The sequence below is a fragment of the Eriocheir sinensis genome, chromosome 7 (genome assembly GCF_024679095.1).
Source record: "Eriocheir sinensis breed Jianghai 21 chromosome 7, ASM2467909v1, whole genome shotgun sequence".
Taxonomy (NCBI): domain Eukaryota; kingdom Metazoa; phylum Arthropoda; class Malacostraca; order Decapoda; family Varunidae; genus Eriocheir; species Eriocheir sinensis.
The window spans coordinates 19,423,133-19,442,349 of NC_066515.1; the positions used below are offsets into that span (position 1 = coordinate 19,423,133).

The 19,217-nt window shown below is 36.9% G+C and overlaps 1 protein-coding gene across 2 annotated transcripts in view; it reads right to left on the minus strand.

Annotated features, from left to right (window-relative positions):
• LOC126994277 (acetylcholine receptor subunit alpha-L1-like) overlaps positions 1 to 6,090 on the minus strand; it is a 34,716-nt gene extending 28,626 nt beyond the window's left edge. For both annotated transcript variants that reach the window (XR_007748963.1, XM_050853567.1), the window contains exon 1: positions 6,050 to 6,090. Coding sequence is in view for 1 of the 2 variants with exons in the window: in XM_050853567.1 (XP_050709524.1) it covers positions 6,050 to 6,076 (27 nt within the window). In the remaining variant the exon portion in view is untranslated. The remainder of the gene's footprint in view (positions 1 to 6,049) is intronic.
• Positions 6,091 to 19,217: the final 13,127 nt, after the last annotated feature.

The following is a 19,217-nucleotide window of genomic DNA, read 5'->3' on the forward strand; positions in this document are numbered from 1 at the left end:
AGATTCAACAGGGACATAGGCAAAAATTGGTTTACTAACAGGGTGGTGGATGAGTGGAATAGGCTTAGCAGTCATGTGGTGAGTGCCAATACAATTGTCACATTCAAAAATAGACTAGATAAATTCATGGACAGCGATATTAGGTGGGGTTAGATACACGGGAGCTTAGGGTCAAAGGAGCTGCCTCGTACAGGCCTACCGGCCTCTTGCAGACTCCTGCGTTCTTATGTTCTTATGTTCTTATTCCTTGTCATTTATATATCTTTTTATTTTATGTCCTTTCCTTTCTTTTCTTTTCTTTTCTTTTCCTTTCCTTTTCTTACCTACTCTTTCCTCTTTTCATTTTCCCTCTTCTCCTCTTTATCTATTTCCTTCTCCTCTCGCCTAATCTCTCTCTCTCTCTCTCTCTCTCTCTCTCTGCCTGTCTGTCTGTCTGTGGCTGTCCAATAATCATTAGTCTCCCCTCGACCTGGCAAGCAGAGCAACCCTTTCATGTCAGGCAGAAAGGGATGAACTATGAAAATAAATGAAAAAAAAAATTGAGTTTATATTTGAATGTATTTTTTTTGTCCGTAGATATTCATGAGGGGAAAATAGATGAAAAAAAACTGGAAATTGTTTGTATGGAAAATTAAACTATATAAAACTTGAATAATAATAAAAGGAGAAGACAATAGATGAAAAAATAAAATAAAATGAGTATATTTGAATGCATCTTTTTATGTCCGTAGATTTTCTTGAGGGGAAAATTAACAGACAAACAATAAAAAACCGAACCTATTTTAATTCATAAGGAGAAATGTGAAAAAAATAATCTGTTTTTAAATATATCTTCTTTTTGCCCTAAGAGTTTATTAAAAGTGAATAAAAAATATGAGAAAATAACCTCCCCCCAAAAAATACAAATTGACAAAGTATAAAGAAGAGAAAGTAAAGTTGAAAGTAAAGCAAAGTTGAAAGTCAAGTTCAGAGTAAAGATGTAAGTAAAGTTGAGAGGTGAAAGTAAAGTTGAAAGTTCAAGTAAAGGTGAAATTAAAGTTGGAGGTAAAGTTAAAAGTAAAACTGAAAGTAAAGTTGAAAGTAAAATTGAAAGTAAAGTTAAAAGTAAAATTGAAAGTTGAAAGTAAAATTGAAAGTAAAGCTAAATATGAAAGTAATGTTGAAAGTAAAGTTGAAAGTAAAATTGAAAGATGAATGTAAAATTGAAAGTAAAGTTAAATATGAAAGTAAAGTTGAAAGTAAAGATGTAAGTAAAATTGAAAGATGAAAGTAAAATTGAAAGTAAAGTCAAATATGAAGGTAAAGTTGAAAGTAAAGTTAAAAGTAAATTTGAAAGTTGAAAGTAAAATTGAAAGTAAAATTAAATATGAAAGTAATGTTGAAAGTAAAGTTAAAAGTAAATTTGAAAGTTGAAAGTAAAATTGAATGTAAAGTTAAATATGAAAGTAAAGTTAAAAGTAAAATTGAAAGATGAAAGTAAAATTGAAAGTAAGGTCAAATATGAAGGTAAAGTTGAAAGTAAAGTTAAAAGTAAAATTAAAAGTTGAAAGTAAAATTGAAAGTAAAGTTAAATATGAAAATAAAGTTGAAAGTAAAGTTAAAAGTAAAATTAAAAGTTGAAAGTAAAATTGAAAGTAAAGTCAAATATGAAAGTAAAGTTGAAAGTAAAGTTAAAAGTAAATTTGAAAGTTGAAAGTAAAATTGAAAGTAAAGCAAAGTTGAAAGTCAAGTTCAGAGTAAAGATGTAACTAAAGTTGAAAGTTGAAAGTAAAATTGAAAGTAAAGCTAAATATGAAAGTAAAGTTGAAAGTAAAGATGTAAGTAAAATTGAAAGATGAAAGTAAAATTGAAAGTAAAGCTAAATATGAAAGTAAAGTTGAAAGAAAAGTGTGCAGACAAATAGCTTTCAGTGCCTCATTATCTTAAGAATTTCCTCATTAATTACCGAAGCCCAGTCATTAAGAACCTTTATTACACCTGAGGCACTTAATCATCTTCAGCCTTAATTAACAATGGAGGTGCGTGTGATTTAGCTGCTTAAATTACCTGCAATAAATCAGTTTCAACGAGATTCACATCATAAGAAAAAAGGAATTATTGGGAGTTTAAATTTTGCTGGGAATAGTTTGTCTGTCCGTCTGTCTGTCTGTCTGTCTATCTATTTGTTTGTTTCTCCTTCCATCTTCTTTCATCTTCCCTAGCCTCTCTCTTTCCTCTATTCTCACTTTTATTTCCTTTCCCCTTCTCTCTTTTCCCTCTTCTCTTTTCTTAATAGTTTCTCTCTTCTTGTCTCCTCTTTTTTCCTCCATTTTTCCAATTTTCCTTACTCGTATCTCTCTATCTTTTCAATTCCTTTCTCTCTCTCTCTCTCTCTCTCTCTTCCATCATCCCACGAATAATCAATCATTTTAAAGAGCGGAAAAATAAGTCGCGGGAGCTATTTTCGTCCCGCCCATTTAGCGTAATTGCACTTTTATGAGTCACGAACAAAAGGACTCACGACTAATGGCGACGTTAATGGTACAGGTGTGATGCGAATGACGTCCCTTCCCAACAGGTGTACCGATGCTCAGACCAAGACCAAGACTAACCAAGAGGGAGACTAAGGAAGGGGAGTTATATAAAAGAAAATGGGAGGTGTCACTAAAGAGAAAATGGGAAATGAGTTGAAAGAAAGAAAATGGGAAGTGAGTTGAAAGAAAGAAAATGGGAAGTGAGTTGAAAGTAAGAAAATGGGAAGGGAGTTGAAAGAAAGAAAATGGGAAGGGAGTTGAAAGAAAGAAAATGGGAGGTGAGTTGAAAGAAAGAAAATGGGAAGGGAGTTACGTACTATAAAGAAAATGGGAGATGAGTTGAAAGAAAAAAAATGGGAAGTGAGTTACGTACTATAAAGAAAATGGGAGATGAGTTATTGGAAAGAAAATGGGAAAGGAGTTACTAAAAAGAAAATGGGAAGTGAGTTGAAAGAAAGAAAATGGGAGATGAGTTATTGAAAAAAAAGAGGAAAGGAGTTACTAAAAAGAAAATGGGAAGTGAGTTGAAAGAAAGAAAATGGGAAGTGAGTTGAACGAAAGAAAGTGGGAAGTGAGTTATTAAAAAGAAAATGAAAAGTGAGTTGAACAAAAGAAAGTGGGAAGTGAGTTATTACAAAAATGGGAAGTGAGTTATTAAAAAGAAAATGGGAAATGAGTTATTAAAAAGAAAGTGGGAGACGAATTACTAAAAAGAAAATGGGAGGTGAGTTATTAAAAAGACAAGACAAGTTTCTTCCCTATTATCATCCCCGTTTTCTGTTTCTCCCGTTTCTTCTCCCTCTCCTACAAGTTTCTTCCCTATTATTCTCCCCGTGTTCCCTTTTCTCCCGTTTCTTCTCCCTCTCCTACAAGTTTCTTCCCTATTATCCTCCCCGTGTTCCCTTTCCTCCCGTTTCTTCTCCTCTCCAACAAGTTTCTTCCCTATTATCCTCCCCGTTTTCGTTTCTCCCGTTTCTTCTCCCTCTCCTACAAGTTTCTTCCCTATTATCCTCCCCGTGTTCCCTTTTCTCCCGTTTCTTCTCCCTCTCCTACAAGTTTCTTCCCTATTATCCTCCCCGTGTTCCCTTTTCTCCCGTTTCTTCTCCCTCTCCTACAAGTTTCTTCCCTATTATCCTCCCCGTGTTCCCTTTCCTCCCGTTTCTTCTCCCTCTCCTACAAGTTTCTTCCCTATTGTCCTCCCCGTGTTCCCTTTTCTCCCGTTTCTTCTCCCTCTCCTACAAGTTTTATTTCCTGTTTCCCTTCCAGTTTCTTTTCCACGTTTTCTTTCTTTCTAAAACAAATAAAACTCTGGAGTAAAACGTTCCTGGTTCCAACGAGTTCCCAGTAGCTGAAACGACGGTGAACCCAACACCTGGGGACCCCTGTGTGTGTGTGTGTGTGAGAGAGAGAGCTTAGAGCCACACACACACACACACACACACACACACACACACACACACACACACACACACACACACTCCAAGTCAATCTAGTTTTTATAGCGTAGATCAAGAATAGGATTTCGTGCCCACACAACCGAGGATAATGTCTAAGGAGGAGGAAGAAGAAGAAGAGGATGAGGAGGATGAGGAGGAGGAGGAGGAGGAGGAGGAGAGGGGATCTAAATAGGAGAACGAGAAGGGAGAGACAAGATTTATATAGAAGGAGGAGGAAGATGGAGACAGGAGGAGCAAGGGAGTTAGAAAGCAGAAAAAGAAAGAGAAGGGAGAGAAGAAAATTTGGAGAAGGGTCTGAGGGAGGATGAAGAGGAATAGGAGAGGGAAGGGAAAAGGGAGGAGGAAAAACGGAGGGGAAGGAGGGAGAGAAGTAAGAGAAGAAAAAAGTTTGGAGAAGGGTCTGAGGGAGGATGAAGAGGAGTAGGAAAGGAAAGGGAAAAGAGAGAAGGAGGAAAAAGCGGAGAGGAAGGAGGAAGAGAAGGGGAAGAGAGGGAATGGAAGAAGGAAGAAGAGAGTGAGAGAGCATAAGAAAGGGAGAGAAGAAGTTAGATAAATATTGAAACACTTGAAAAAGGGAAAGAGAGAAAAAAGAAAATGGGAGATGTGTTAGGAGGAAGAAAATGGGAAGGGAGTTGAAAAAATAGAAAATGGGAAGGGAGTTATTAAAAAAAATGGGAAGCGAGTTGAAAGAAAGAAAACGGGAATGCAGATGAGAGAGATAAAGAGATAGAGAGATAGAGATAGAGATAAATACGGATTGAGAGACAGATTGACAAAAAAATCTATACATGAAAACAAATAAAGAGAGAGAGAGAGAGAGAGAGAGAGAGAGAGAGAGAGAGAGAGAGAGAGAGAGAGAGAGAGAGAGAGAGAGAGAGAGAGAGAGAGAGAGAGAGAGAGAGAGAGAGAGAGAGAGAGAGAGAGAGAGAGAGAGAGAGAGAGAGAGAGAGAGAGAAATCAAGAAAGACAAAAAAAATATGAAAACAATAAAATAAATAATAAAACAAATAAAATATATCACCTGAGTATTCTTAATTTTCCACAGGTGACGTCAATATTTACCTTTCAACATCCAGGTAACACTGAGCCTAATTCCCGCTCAAACCCAGGTTAATTGTGAGCTTAATCTTCGTCACGTGACCCGGTTGTTTACTTTAATTACACTCTCGAGGGAATTAACAATCAGCAGCGGCCAGGTAAATAGATTAATAAGGCCAGGTGTGGAGCCAATTAGTGACCTTAATTACTGACACACAGGCACATAATAAAGGGTCATTTAATCCATGTTGCCGGTGATATGAGTAATGAGATGACGGAATATACATAGGAGCGTTAATTATCATACATATATACATACATTCACAAACATATACATTCTTACATAATTATTATCAGGCATTCATACGTACATACATACATACATACATGCATACATAATCGAAAGGGAGATAGGAAACGTTAGATAAATGTAGAGGCAACTGAGAGATAGAGATAAATAAAGAGATACAGAGAAATACCATATATGAAAATAGGGAGGCAAAGGAGAGAGATAAAGAGATAGAAAGAGATAAAAGATGGAGAGATAATGAAAAAAACAAGGGAAAATTTTAAAATGCAAGATACACATACTTATGAAAATAGAGAAAACAAAAGAAAAACGTATTAATAAAAAGGTGTAGGAAAGTAAAATATGTAACGACGGATAAGAGAGAATAAAATAATAGGACAAAATATTTACAAGAAAAGTAACGTAAAATAGATAGACAAAAAATAAAGACAAAACAAAGGAAAATGTAAAAATAGTTAGTGGAGAAAATTAAAACAAAGAAAAAAAGAGGAAAAATTAAAAAAGAAAAGAAAGAAGGAAATTAGTACAAAAAAAGTAGAGAAGTAAAAAGTAAACCGACAATATAACAAAACAAAGAAGAAAAAACAAAGAAAACTTCAAAAAAACAGATAGAAAAAAGTTACCCATGGAAGACAGGCATACAGGTGTTTCATTAAGTCCCCCCTCCCATCAGACAGGTGAGGTAACAGGTAAGGTAAGGAAAGGAGGACTAATGAAGGACAGGTACTCACGTGGTCCACCCAAACGTTCGTGGTCATGATCTGCTCCTTCAGGTTCTGTGGAAAGAAAACGGAAGGTGAGTTGAGACAGAAAATGGGAGGCGAGTTAAGAGAAAATGGGAGGTGAGTTGGGAGAAAGAAAATGGGAGGCGAGTTAAGAGAAAATGGGAGGTGAGTTGGGAGAAAGAAAATGGGAGGCGAGTTAAGAGAAAATGGGAGGTGAGTTGGGAGAAAGAAAATGGGAGGCAAGTTAAGAGAAAATGGGAGGTGAGTTGGGAGAAAGAAAATGGGAGGCGAGTTAAGAGAAAATGGGAGGTGAGTTGGGAGAAAGGAAACGGGAGGTGAGTTGGGAGAAAGAAAACGGGAGGTGAGTTGAGAGAAAGAAAATCGGAGGCGACTTAAGAGAAAATGGGAGATGAGTTAGGAGAAAGAAAATGGGAGGTAGGTTAAGAGAAAGAAAACGGAAGATGATTAAGAGAGTGAAACCGAAGCATAAGGTGAGGGAAAGAAAACAGGAAGAAAGTTAAGGATTAGAAAATGGACAAGTGAATTATCTGAAGAAAACGGAAGACACACTACAAGGAAAATCTACCATAAAGAAATCGTGAACTATAAGAAACTGATAAAATAGAAAATAGATAGACAACAGGAACTGAAGGAAAAGAAAGAATACTATAGAAAAAAAAGACAAGGTAGAGTAGAAAATAAATGAAATTACTTAGTATAAAAAGGAAACTGACGAAAAAAAAAGAAAATATTAAAGAAAAAAATTATAGATAAGCACAAAATATCAGATAAAAAGGAAAAAGGACAAACAGGAAGTGCAGAGAGGAAAATAAATGATGGAAAAGGGAAAAAAAATGGTTAAAGAAAAGTGAAAAACAAATTATTCAACGGGAAATGGGAAAATAATGTAAAAAAAAAATAAATAAAAACGAGAATGAAATGACGGGACGATAAAACAACGGATGGAATTTAACGGACTTTGGTAAATAGTTTTCGGATTATTTTAAAAGTCAATTATAAAAGAGAGAGAGAGAGAGAGAGAGAGAGAGAGAGAGAGAGAGAGAGAGAGAGAGAGAGAGAGAGAGAGAGAGAGAGAGAGAGAGAGAGAGAGAGAGAGAGAGAGAGAGAGAGAGAGAGAGAGAGAGAGAGAGAGAGAGAGAGAGAGAGAGAGAGAGAGAGAGAGAGAGAGAGAAGGGTTGTTTACATAGCGACGTAAAAATAGAATACAAATTAAAAAGTTAAACAATCATAAGCAAACTCAATTTATTTTCATATTTACTTTCCCCCCAAAACATCACCTTCAACAGACACTAGTAACACAGGTAAAATTTGCTCACCTATACAATTATTTTTTTTTTTTACATCTGAACACACCAGAGGAGGAGGAGGAGGAGGAGAAGAAGGAAAAGAGGTTAAGGAGGCAATTGAATTATCTCTGTTGTAAATTCATCAAGGTGAAACACAGGTAGAGAGCAAGAGCGAGAGAGAACGAGAGAGAGAGAGAGAGAGAGAACGAGAACGAGAGAGAGAGAGAGAGAGAGAGAGAGAGAGAGAGAGAGAGAGAGAGAGAGAGAGAGAGAGAGAGAGAGAGAGAGAGAGAGAGAGAGAAACAGAGAGAGAGAGAAAGAGAGAGAGAGAGAGAGAGAGAGAGAGAGAGAGAGAGAGAGAGAGAGAGAGAGAGAGAGAGAGAGAGAGAGAGAGAGAGAGAGAGAGAGAGAGAGAGAGAGAGAGAGAGAGAGAGAGAGAGAGAGAGAGAGAGAGAGAGAGAGGTAAATTTGGACAGGTGGACACAATCTCTCTCCCACCAAACACACACAACCCTCTTACCTAATATTTGGCCAGCTACTTAGAGTCACTTAGAACAGGTAAGGCCAGGTAAGTAGGGAGGGAGAGAGAGGGAGAGGGAGAGCGAGAGGAGGAGGAAAGTAGATAAGGGAGAGAGAATGGTAGGGAGAGAGAAGGGAAGATAAGAGATGAAGAGACGGGAAGAGAGGGAGAGAGAAAGATACAGAGAGAGGAAGAGAAGGAGGAAAGTAGGTAAGGAAGAGAGGAGAGTAGAGAAAGGAGAAATGAGACAGGTAGGAAGGGAGGGAGTAAGGGAGGGAGAGAAGGAAGAATGAATGCAGGAAGGAACGAAAGAAGAGAGAAAGGAAGCGATGTAAGAGAGGAAGGTAGAGAAATTGTGAAAGATAATTAGGAAAAATGGGAAGGAGAAAAGAAAGAGATAGAAGGAATGGAAAGAAAACGAAAAAAAGGAAGAAAAGAAGAAAGTTGGGCAAAAAATAAGGGAAGAAAAAAAAGAAGGGAAGTAAAGAATGAAAATAGATTAGTGGGAAAGAAAACAATGATGAAAGAAAAGACAACAAAACAATAAAGAGAAGAAGAAAAAGAAGATGTGGATAAAAAAAAAATGATAAAGAAGCGAAAGAGGAAGAGGAAGAGAAAACGGATAAAGAGGAAGAGACGCAGAGACGAGATTGACAGAAGGGTTGAAGGGAAGGAGAAATGGAAGGAAGGAAAGGGGAAGAGAAGGAGAGAAGAGAGGAGGAGAGGAAGAAGGGAGGAGAAAGAAGGAGGAAGAGGGGAGAGAAAGAGGGACACCTGGGATTAATTATTACTTGTGTGGAGGAGGAGGAGGAGGAGGAGGAGGAGGAAGAGGAGGAGGAAGAGGAGGAGGTAAAGAGTGAAATATGTGAAGAGGAGATGAGAGGCGAATGGAGAAAGGGAAGGAGTGGGAATAACTGACAGAGGAAGGAGGAGGAGGAGGAGGAGGAGAAGGAGGAGGAGGAGGACAAGGAAGAGGAGGAGGAGGAGAGGAGAGAGAATAATCACAGGTGAGTTATGGATTAATTAAGTGGATTGAGGTGAGAGGAGGAGGAGGAGGAGGAGGAGGAGGAGGAGGAGGAGGAGGACGGGATGGTGGTAGTGGTTGTTAATTAAACGAAATAAATAATAAAGAAAACTAGACCTCAAAGTACCCTCTCTCTCTCTCTCTCTCTCTCTCTCTCTCTCTCCCCCTTCAAAAATCCATCAGGGCCTCAAAAGAAAACGGTTACCTCATCTCATTAAAACTTCAAGCAGAGACTCAACCAATTTCACACCAGGTAACCCTCAACGGCCGTCCTCCAGGTATTGACAGGTTTAATTAGGTCTCCCTTTTACCTGCACTTACCGGGGGCCCCTTTCTCCATACCTGCCTTCCTTCGACCCTGGGCTACTCATTCATCATTCAGGGTAGCTTTTGAGAGGTAGTGTTTAGTGTGTTTCAAAGATTTATGAGAGAGATTTGAGAATGAGAGAGATGTGAGTGTTTTGCAGAGGAAGGGAAGGAGAGGGTGAAATACAGAGAGAGGGAGAGGAGGGAAAGGAATGGAAGGAAAGAAAGTAGAAAGGAAAGGAAAATTGGAAGACTGAATAAGGCAAAGAAAGGGAGACGAAGAAGAGAAAGGAAACATAAGAAATTAGAAAGAGGGATAAAGACAAAATAAAGTAGAGAAAGGGAGCGGAAGGAGAGGAAGGAAAGAATGGAAATAATAGGAATTAGGAAGGGAAGAAAGAATTGGGTACAGAGAGAGGGAGAGGAAGAAAAGGAATATAAGGAAAGAAAGTAGAAAGAAAAGGAAGATAGGAAGATAGAGTGAGGGAGCGAGAGAAAGGAAGGAAAGGAAAGAAAGTAGAGAGAAAAAATGAGGTAGATATGGAGGAAGGAAAGAAAGGGAAGAAAAGAAAAACATGAAGAGAAAGTAAAATAGATAGAAAGATATGGAAAGGAATTGGATGACATAGGGAGACATACTGAGATAGACAGATAGATATATAAATGATTGATAGATAGATGAAGGAAGAAAGAGATGGGAGAGAGAAAGGATATCAAAGGAAAATAAGAAGAGAAACTGAGATAGAAACAAAAAAAAAGGAATGAAAAGAAAAGTTGCGAGAAAATGAAATGGAAGGAGCAGTCGTAGTTTGTGATGGATTAAAGGAAGGAAAGGGAAGGCGAAGGAAAAGGAGGTCAAGAGAGACATAGAGAAGGAGGGAAGGAGGGAAGGAGGAAGGCTTATCAGGTTTCACATATAAGTTTTCTTTGAATCTATTTATTCCTCAATCTATTTTTGCTTTCACTTCGTATTTTTAACGGAAACGAATACTAAAAAAAAAGAATATTACATTTATACTTTTCCAAATATGTCTTTTCTTTATTTTCCTCCTCTTCCTCCTCCTCCTCCTCCTCTTCCTTCTAATCCTCGTGTTTGTCAACCTTCTCTACTTTCTTCATTTCCGTTTTTTTCCTCGCTTATTTCTCCTCCTCCTCCTCTTCTTCTTCCTCCTCCTCCTCCTTCTTCTTCTCTTCATTTTCCTCCTCCTCCTCCTCCTTCTCCTCCTCCATTTCCCCTTTTTCTTCTTCTCTTTCGTCAACCTGAGACTTGTATGCATTTAAAACCACTCCATCAAAACTAAAGTCAAGCATTATATATTTTTCCCTTTTTCCTGCCATTCCTTTCACTCCGTTTCAACATTATTTATTTTTTATTTTTTTGCTTCTTCCTCTTTCGTCGTAACAGCTGCAGTAAGTCACCACCTCTTCCTCCTCCTCTTCCTCCTCCTCCTTCTCCTTCGTCTTCTTCTTCGCCGTCTCCTCCTCCTCCTCCTCCGTTTTCTTCGCACTATTTTCAGGACAGACTGCGGAAAATACTTCATCCACGGCGTAGTGAAAATAGACAGGGAAGGTTCATCCATCACCTCCTCTTCCTCTTCCTCTTCCTCTTTTACCTAAGCTTATCCTCCTCCTCCTCCTCCTCCTCCTCCTCCTCCTTCTTTTCCTCCATTTCCTCTTCCTCTTACTTTATTTCACGTTCATCGATTCTAGTCTTTTTTTTTCTTATCCTACACACACACACACACACACACACACACACACACACACACACACACACACACACACACACACACACACACACACACACACACACACACACACGTACACAGCGTCTGGCATGTGCGTACCCAAATGTAAACGACTTTTTCAGAGAGAGAGAGAGAGAGAGAGAGAGAGAGAGAGAGAGAGAGAGAGAGAGAGAGAGAGAGAGAGAGAGAGAGAGAGAGAGAGAGAGAGAGAGAGAGAGAGAGAGAGAGAGAGAGAGAGAGAGAGAGAGAGAGAGAGAGAGAGAGAGAGAGAGAGAGAGAGAGAGAGAGAGAGAGAGAGAGAGAGAGAGAGAGAGAGAGAAAATACACTCTCATACACAGGTCGTGAGTCTCGCTTTAAAGAGGAAACGACGCGACTCTTGCAAAACGAAACGGGAGAAACTATTTTTTTTTCAACGAAACTTTCCCTTAATTGCTTTGCCCTTAATTGAAACTACTTCTCGTATTACCTACCTGTCTCTATTTACCTGTCGGAACGCACCTGTCTCATGATTGATTTTTCTAGTACAGGCATTTAATTATATTTTGTTACCTGTTCAGTTCATTCATTTAAATATGTTCCTTTTTTTATAATCACGAATTACCTGTCTCTTTTTACCTGTAGGAACCCACCTTTAACATGATTGATCTTTTTAGGACAGGTATTTCATTAGTTATTTTTGTTACCTGTTCAGTTCATTCGTTTTAAGTATGTTCCTTTTTTATAATCACGAATTACCTGTTTCTTTTTACCTGTAGGAACCCACCTTTAACATGATTGATCTTTTTAGTACAGGTATTTCATTAGTTATTTTTGTTACCTGTTCAGTTCATTTGTTATTTTATGTATGTTCTTTTTTTATATATTTTTTTTATAATCACGTATTACCTGTCTCGATTTGCCTATAAGAACGAACCTGTGACTTGATTTTCCTTTCTATTACAAGTATTTCATGATTTTTGTGTTACCTGTTAAGTGCATTTGGTCTTCTTAAGTTTTTTTTTTATAATGACGAATTACCTGTTTCGATTTACCTGTAGGAACGCACCTGTGACTTGATTTACCTTTCTACTACAGGTATATATTTCATGATCTTTGAGTTACCTGTTCAGTACATTTGTCTTCTTAAGTATTATTTTTTTTTTACAGCAAAGGAAACATCTCAAGGTAAAAAAAAAAGGAAATATTAATGAAAAAAAAGCCCGCGTTCTTTTTAATGTTTTTTTTTTATTATTTACTTACATTATTTTTCTCTTCCATCAGTAATTTGTTTTTTTTTATATTTATTTTATTTTATTGGTATTTATTCATTTTTATATCTACGAGATTAGACAATTTGCTTTTAATTTTTATGTATTTTTGTTTATTTGATTTTCATGCTATGCCTCTTCTTTCATCTCCTTTCCTCCTTTTTTCTTCTTTTTTTCTTCCTTCTCACTTTTCTTAAGCCTCACTCGTTGCCAAATTAAGAAGAGCGAGAGAAAGAGAACCGAAGAGGAGGAGGAGATAGAGAAGAGAAGGAGGAAGAGGAAGAGGAGGAAGAGAAGACTAGTAAGATTAAAGAGGAACAAACAGAAACAACTACGAGAACATGAAGAAGGAAAAGAGGAAAGAGGAGGTGAAGAAAACAGAAGAAATGAAAGAAAAGAAGGTGAAAAGGAAATAGAAAGACAAAAAAGAAAGAGAGGAGGAGGAGGAGGAGGAGGAGAAGACACACTAACCATAATCTCCCGCAATAAACTACCCACAATTACCCCTGGAAATACCTGGAGGAAAGGACCCAATTTTTCACACAGGTATTTTCCTCACCCTCATTCCGCCCAGGTAACTCTTCACATTAATGAGCTGAGATTTCACACACACACACACACACACACACACACACACACACACACACACTATTTTTTTCTTAATTTTTCTTCATATCTCAAAACTGTGGGATGTCATTTTCTTGAGTTAGTGTTAGTTAGAATGAGAGGTAAAGGAAAGGAAAGGAAAGAAAGAACAGATAAATGATGAGAGGAAAAAAAGGATGAAGGAAAAGAAGAAAGGAATGAGATAAAGAAGAGGAAGTAAGCAAAAGAAGGAGAAAGGTATAAATGGAGGTAAAAGATGAAAGAAAGTTAGTTAGAGAAAGAAGGGAAAGTTTGGGAAGAGTAGAGAAGCAAGAGAAGGGAGAGGAAGGGAGGGAAGGGAGAGAGAGAAAAAAAGGGGGGGAAAAGAAGGGAAAGTTTGGGAAGCGTAGAGAAGGGAGAGGAAGACGAAGGGAGAGAAGAGAAGGGAAAGTTAAAAAGGAGGGAGAGAAAAAAAATAAGGGAGAGAAGGAAAGGAGAATTTGGGAGATGAAAAGGAGTGAAGTGGAAGAAGAAGAGGGTGAGGATGAGAAAGAAGGGAGAGATTGGGAGGTAAAAGGGAGTAAAGAGGAAGAAGAAGAGGGTAAGAAGAAAGAAGGGAGAGATTGGGAGGAAAAGAAAGAGTAAAGAGGAAGAAAAGGAAGAAGAGGATAAGGAAGAAAATGAAAGTAAAGAAGAAGAAGAAGAAGAAAAGGAAGAAAATGAAAATAAAGAGGAAAAAGAGAAAGTTAAGGAATAGTGGATATAAGGAATTTCCCTCTCTCTCTCTCTCTCTCTCTCTCTCTCTCTCTCTCTCTCTCTCTCGCAGGTATCGTCAACAGGTAAGGAGGTCTAATTGACTGGACACACCTGAGGAACGGCAGCACAGGTGAAAGCAATTTGGTGACTGAGACGAAACTATAAAAACAACATGATCAAGTATGTTTTCGTAAATGTTATCAAATAGGAAATAAATATGATGTCCGGGAAAATATGTGGATGAAAAATATCGTGGAAGGAAAATAGAAAAATAGGAAGGATTAGAAGGAAAGGATAAGAAGGAAAGAAATAAACAATTGAAGGGAAAGGAAGAAAGAAGAGCAAAAAGAAGAGAAGTAAAAGAAACGGAAAGGAAAGGAAGAGGAAGAGAAAGAAGGAATAGATAAGAAGGAAAGGAATAAAAGAATGAAAGGAGAGGAAGAAAAAATAAATATGTGATGAAAACAAAAAAAAAGAAAACAAAGAAAAAGAAGGATTGGGTAAAAAGGGAAAGAAAGAGAGGTAAAGGAGAGGAATAAAAAAAAAACGAAATACATGATGAAAAGTAAAAGAAGAAAAAAAACACGAAGACAAAGAATGAATGGATAAGAAAGGAAGAAATGAAAGACGAAGGAGAGGAAGAAAAGGAAACGTATAATGAAAGAAAGAAAGGAGGAAAAAAAAAGGAAAGACGAAAAGAAGAAAGGAAAGATAAATGAGAGGAAGAAAAAAACAGGTAAAAAAAGTGCAAATGAAGGTAAAAGATGAAGAAATATGAATAAAGAAAACGAAAAGAGAAAGAAAATAAAAAGCAGAAAGAAAAACAAGAAGGATACAGAAGAGAGGAAAGGAGGGACGAATATAAAAGATGGGGACGAAGAGGAAGAAAAATAGGAAGAAGAAGAGAAGAATAAAGATAAGAATGAAGAGGAAGGGACGCTAAACAGGATAAAGGGTGTGTGCATAATTATAGACTAAAAGAAGAGATAGAAAATTAGGTGCTTGTGGTAAAATAAGATAGATAATAAATATGAAGCTTAAGTAGAAAATATGTAAGGACCCCCAAATTTATGTTATGAAAGCTAATAATGTGGGGAAGTAAAGAGTTTGGAAGGGAAAAAGCAAAAGGGAAGAGCGAGAATGTGCTACTAAAAATATGAACTTAAATAAAAATAGATAACTTCGAAAAATGCGAAAAAAAATAACTAAAATATAAAAAAATGATGATGAAAAATTGAGAAAATGGAGATAAATTAGTCAAGAATGAGAAAAAAAAGAGTGAATGTTCTAGTCAAAAATATGAAGTTCAAAAAATAAATAAAAAATGTCGGAAAATGAAAAAAAAAAGCCAAAAATATGAAGAAAACGAAAAAAAAGGGAAGATAATAAGTAGAGAAAAAGGAGATAAATTAGTCAAGAATGAGAAAAAAAGAGTGAATGTTCTACTAAAAAATATGAAGTTAAAAAAATAACTAAAAAAATGTCGGAAAATGAAAAAAAAAGCCAAAAATATGAAGAAAACGAAATATAAAGAGAAAATAAAAAGTTGATAAAATGGAGATAAATTAGTCAAGAATGAGAAAAAAAAGAGTGAATGTTCTACTCAGAAATATGAAGTTCAGAAAATAAATAAAAAATGTCGGAAAATGAAAAAAAAAATGCCAAAAATATGAAGAAAACGAAAAAAAAAGGGAAGATAAGAAGTAAAGAAAATGGAGATAAATTAGACATGAATAAGAATGAGAGAGAAAAGATGAAAAAAAGGATGTTCTACTAAAAATACGAACTTCAGTAAATAAAAAAAACGAAAAATGAAAAAAAACCTAAATCATGAAGAATAAAAAGATGAAAATGAAGAAAATAGAGATAAATTTAACAAGAATGAGGATGAGAGAGAGAGAGAGAGAGAGAGAGAGAGAGAGAGAGAGAGAGAGAGAGAGAGAGAGAGAGAGAGAGAGAGAGAGAGAGAGAGAGAGAGAGAGAGAGAGAGAGAGAGAGAGAGAGAGAGAGAGAGAGAGAGAGAAATACAAACAGAGATGAAAGAGACTTGATAATGAAAGAAAAAGAAAAGATGAAACAGAAAAGTGGAGTTAGCAAAGAGAGGGAAAGACAAGGAGACTAAAAACAAGATAAAAATAATACGAAGAGGAAAGAACGAAAGGGAAGAGGAGAAAGAGGGAAGAGAAAAAGTGAGCAAGTCTGAGGAGGAATAATTTCAAGGAAGATTAAATGAGAAAGAAAGAAATGAAAGGAGGGAAGGAGAAAGGGGAGAAGAGGAAAAATAAGGAAGATATGAGACGTAAGGAGGTGGAGGAGGAGGAGGAAGGGGAGGGAGATGAATAGAAGGAGGAGGAGGAGGAGGAAGAGGAGGAAGATTTCATTAAGGAGAGAAATGTGAATGAATGAGAAATGGAGGTAGGAGGAAGGGTATTGGAGGAGGAGGAGGAGTCAGGAGGAGGAGAGGAAGAAGGAACTTAGATCTAATCAAAGAGGAATAAAGAAATGTGATGAAGGAGAGAAGGAGGAGGGGGAGGAGGAGGAGGAGGAAACATGGAAACACATGGACTAGCAGGCAGCAGAAAGCCTGTTGGCTCATTACTAGGCTGCCCGCGTTCAGTGATTCAATCAAGATGCAGCAAAGTGGCGACTTTGAAGGAGTTGATGGTCTCCTGCGGAGTTTCTGCGCTAGGAAGGTTGATTCAGTGGTTGCAGCTGTTCCAGCAGAAATAAACTCTATTCGACGAATAACTTATTCCGATGTCTTGCTTTGTTTTTTTTTTTGTTGTGTCTGTTTTCCGTTGTTTTTGTTTTGCGTTATTGGTAGCGTGATCAAATTGGCTGAGCTTGTTCGCTGACTAAAGACAGGGTACGTCTCCCTTGTATCATGTCTCTCTTTTTCCAACGTGAAGCTTTTCGCTGTGCTTGATTGCGCTTTCTTCATAGCGCTGGGTCTCAGGTGATGGGCGGCGCTGTACTCTCGCTGTACCTTCTGTCAATTAATTTGTATGAGACCAGAAAATTAGGAGACCAGACCAGCACATGTATTCCAGGTGGCGGGCGAATACAACATAACATAACGAATATCTTCCCTGGCGTCTCAGTTTCTCGATGAACCCAAGCATTGTATTGGCTTTCTTACAGGCGGACTTGCAGGCGGAAGGAAGAAGAGAAGGAGGATGGAGACGAAGAGGAGGGAGAAGAGAGGTATAAAGAGCAAAAGGAAGAGAAGAGGATGAAAAGGAATAGGAAGAGAATGAAACGTGGAGAAAAGAGGAGAAAAAGAGGAAGATAAAGAAGAGGAGAAGAAGAATGAGAGAAAAAGAAGAGGAAGATTAAGAGGAAAAGATAAAAAAAAGAAAAAATAGATATAAAAAACAAGAACAAGAAAGGAAAAATGAAATAAAGAAGGAAAATAACAAGAAAAGATTACAAAAAAATAAGAAAAATAAAAAGAAATGAAAACGAGAATTACAAGAAAAAGAACATGAAAGAAAAAAAAGGAGAAAAAATAAAACAAGGTAGAGAAGAAGCAGCAGCAGGAAGAGGAGGAGGAGGAGGAGGAGGAGGAGGAGGAGGAGGAGGAGGAGGACAGGTGTGGGAGATGAGCTTCAGGGATTTGTCATGTTTAATCCAGGTGGTGAAGGGCCGCATCGGGGACCAGGTGACATGCAGGTAATCTCTCTCTCTCTCTCTCTCTCTCTCTCTCTCTCTCGTCACCCCTTCTGCCCTTTCTACCATCCCCTTCCCCTTACTTCTTTTTCTTCTTCTTCTTCTTCTTCTTCTTCTTCTTCTTCTTCTTCTTCTTCTTCTTCTTTCTTGTCCCTCTTGTGGGAGAATCCTTGTATGTTTCACCTGTTTTGTGGTGGATTACTCTCTCTCTCTCTCTCTCTCTCTCTCTCTCTCTCTCTCTCTCTCTCAACCACCTGTTTCTACTCTCGTTAATTCTCTCCATCATTAATCTTCACTTCAGTAAGACGAGGAGGAGGAGGAGGAGGAGGAGGAGGAGGAGGAGGAGGAGGAGGAGGAGGAGGAGGAGGAGGAGGAGGAGGAGGAAGAGGAGGAGGAAGGAGGGATGGATGGAAAGGGTGAAATGAAGTGAGAAGAAATCTGATGGACGGAAGAAATGAAGAAAAATGAGGAAGAGGAAGAGAAGAGAAGCAAGGAGGAGGGAGGAAGGGAGGGAAGAGGAGAGGAAGCCGGAGAGATAAGAAGAGGTATTGGAAGATATAAATAAATGAGAAAATGGAGAACAAGAAGATAAATAAAAATATCTGCCCCGTCCTCCCAAAAAAAGAATAAAAAGAAGAGGAAGATGAACCACCCGACAGAAAAATACGTGAAAAATGAAGAAAAAAAGAAAAAATAAAAGAAAATAAGCGAGAAAATGAAGAACAAGAAGATAAATAAAAATATCTGCCCCGTCCTCCCAAAAAAAGAATAAAAAGAAGAGGAAGATGAACCACCCGAAAGAAAAAACACGGAAAAAATGAAGAAAAAAGAAAACAATAAAAGAAAATAAGCGAGAAAATTGAGAATAAGAAGATAAATAAAAAACATCATCTCTCCCACTCAAAAAAAAAAAAGAATAAAAAGAAGAGGAAGATGAACCACCCGAAAGAAAAATACGGAAAAAATGAAGAAAAAAAGAAAACAATAAAAGAAAATAAGCGAGAAAATTGAGAATAGGAAGATAAAGAAAAACATCATCTGCCCCACTCAAAAAAGAAAAAAGAAAAAAAAAGAAGAGGAAGATAAACCACTCGAAAGAAAAAACACGGAAAAAATGAAGAAAAAAAGAAAACAATAAAAGAAAATAAGCGAGAAAATTGGGAATAAGAAGATAAATAAAAACATCATCTCTCCCACTCAAAAAAAAAAAAAAGATAAAAAGAAGAGGAAGATAATCCACACGAAAGAAAAAAAATAAGGAAAAAATGAAGAAAAAAAGAAAACAATGAAAGAAAATAGGCGAGAAAATGAAGAACAAGAAGATAAAGAAAAACATCATCTGACCCGTCCCCCCAAAAAAAGAAAAAAAGAAGAGGAAGATGATCCACCCGAAAAAAAATACGGAAAAAAATAAGAAAAAAGAAAACAATGAATGAAAATAAGCATAATTAAGTAAAAAATAGAAAAAAAAATAGAATGAAGAGAAAAATGAAAAAAAAAATATAGGAAAATAATTAAGTTTCAGGAATAAGTAGAAGGGGAAATTTGAGGAAAAAAAGAGAGAAAGAGAAAGAGAAGAGAAAACTGAGCCATCCGAAAGAAAATAAAAGAAAAAAAAGAAAACCCAATGTAAGAAAATAAACACAAATAAACAAAAATAATAAGAAAAATAAAATACATCAAACCATAAGACACAACAAGAGATAAAATAAGAAACAACAACAACAAAAAAAACGCAATAGAAAAACAACAACAAAAACAAAACCGAAAAAAAAACAATCAAGAAAACAAGAAACCAAACGAAGAAATAAAATAAGTGAATAAAAAGACTGAAAAAAACATTCAATAGAGCAAAGAAAAAAAGAAGAAGAAATAGAAGCACATCTCTGAAAAGCAAATACAAAAAAAAAAAAAATAAAAGGTTCTATCAACACTAAAATCTCATCACCAAGGGAACCGAACCTTGAACGTGATTGGTCAGGCGTCGAGGGCAAACAAGAACCGATCTGCA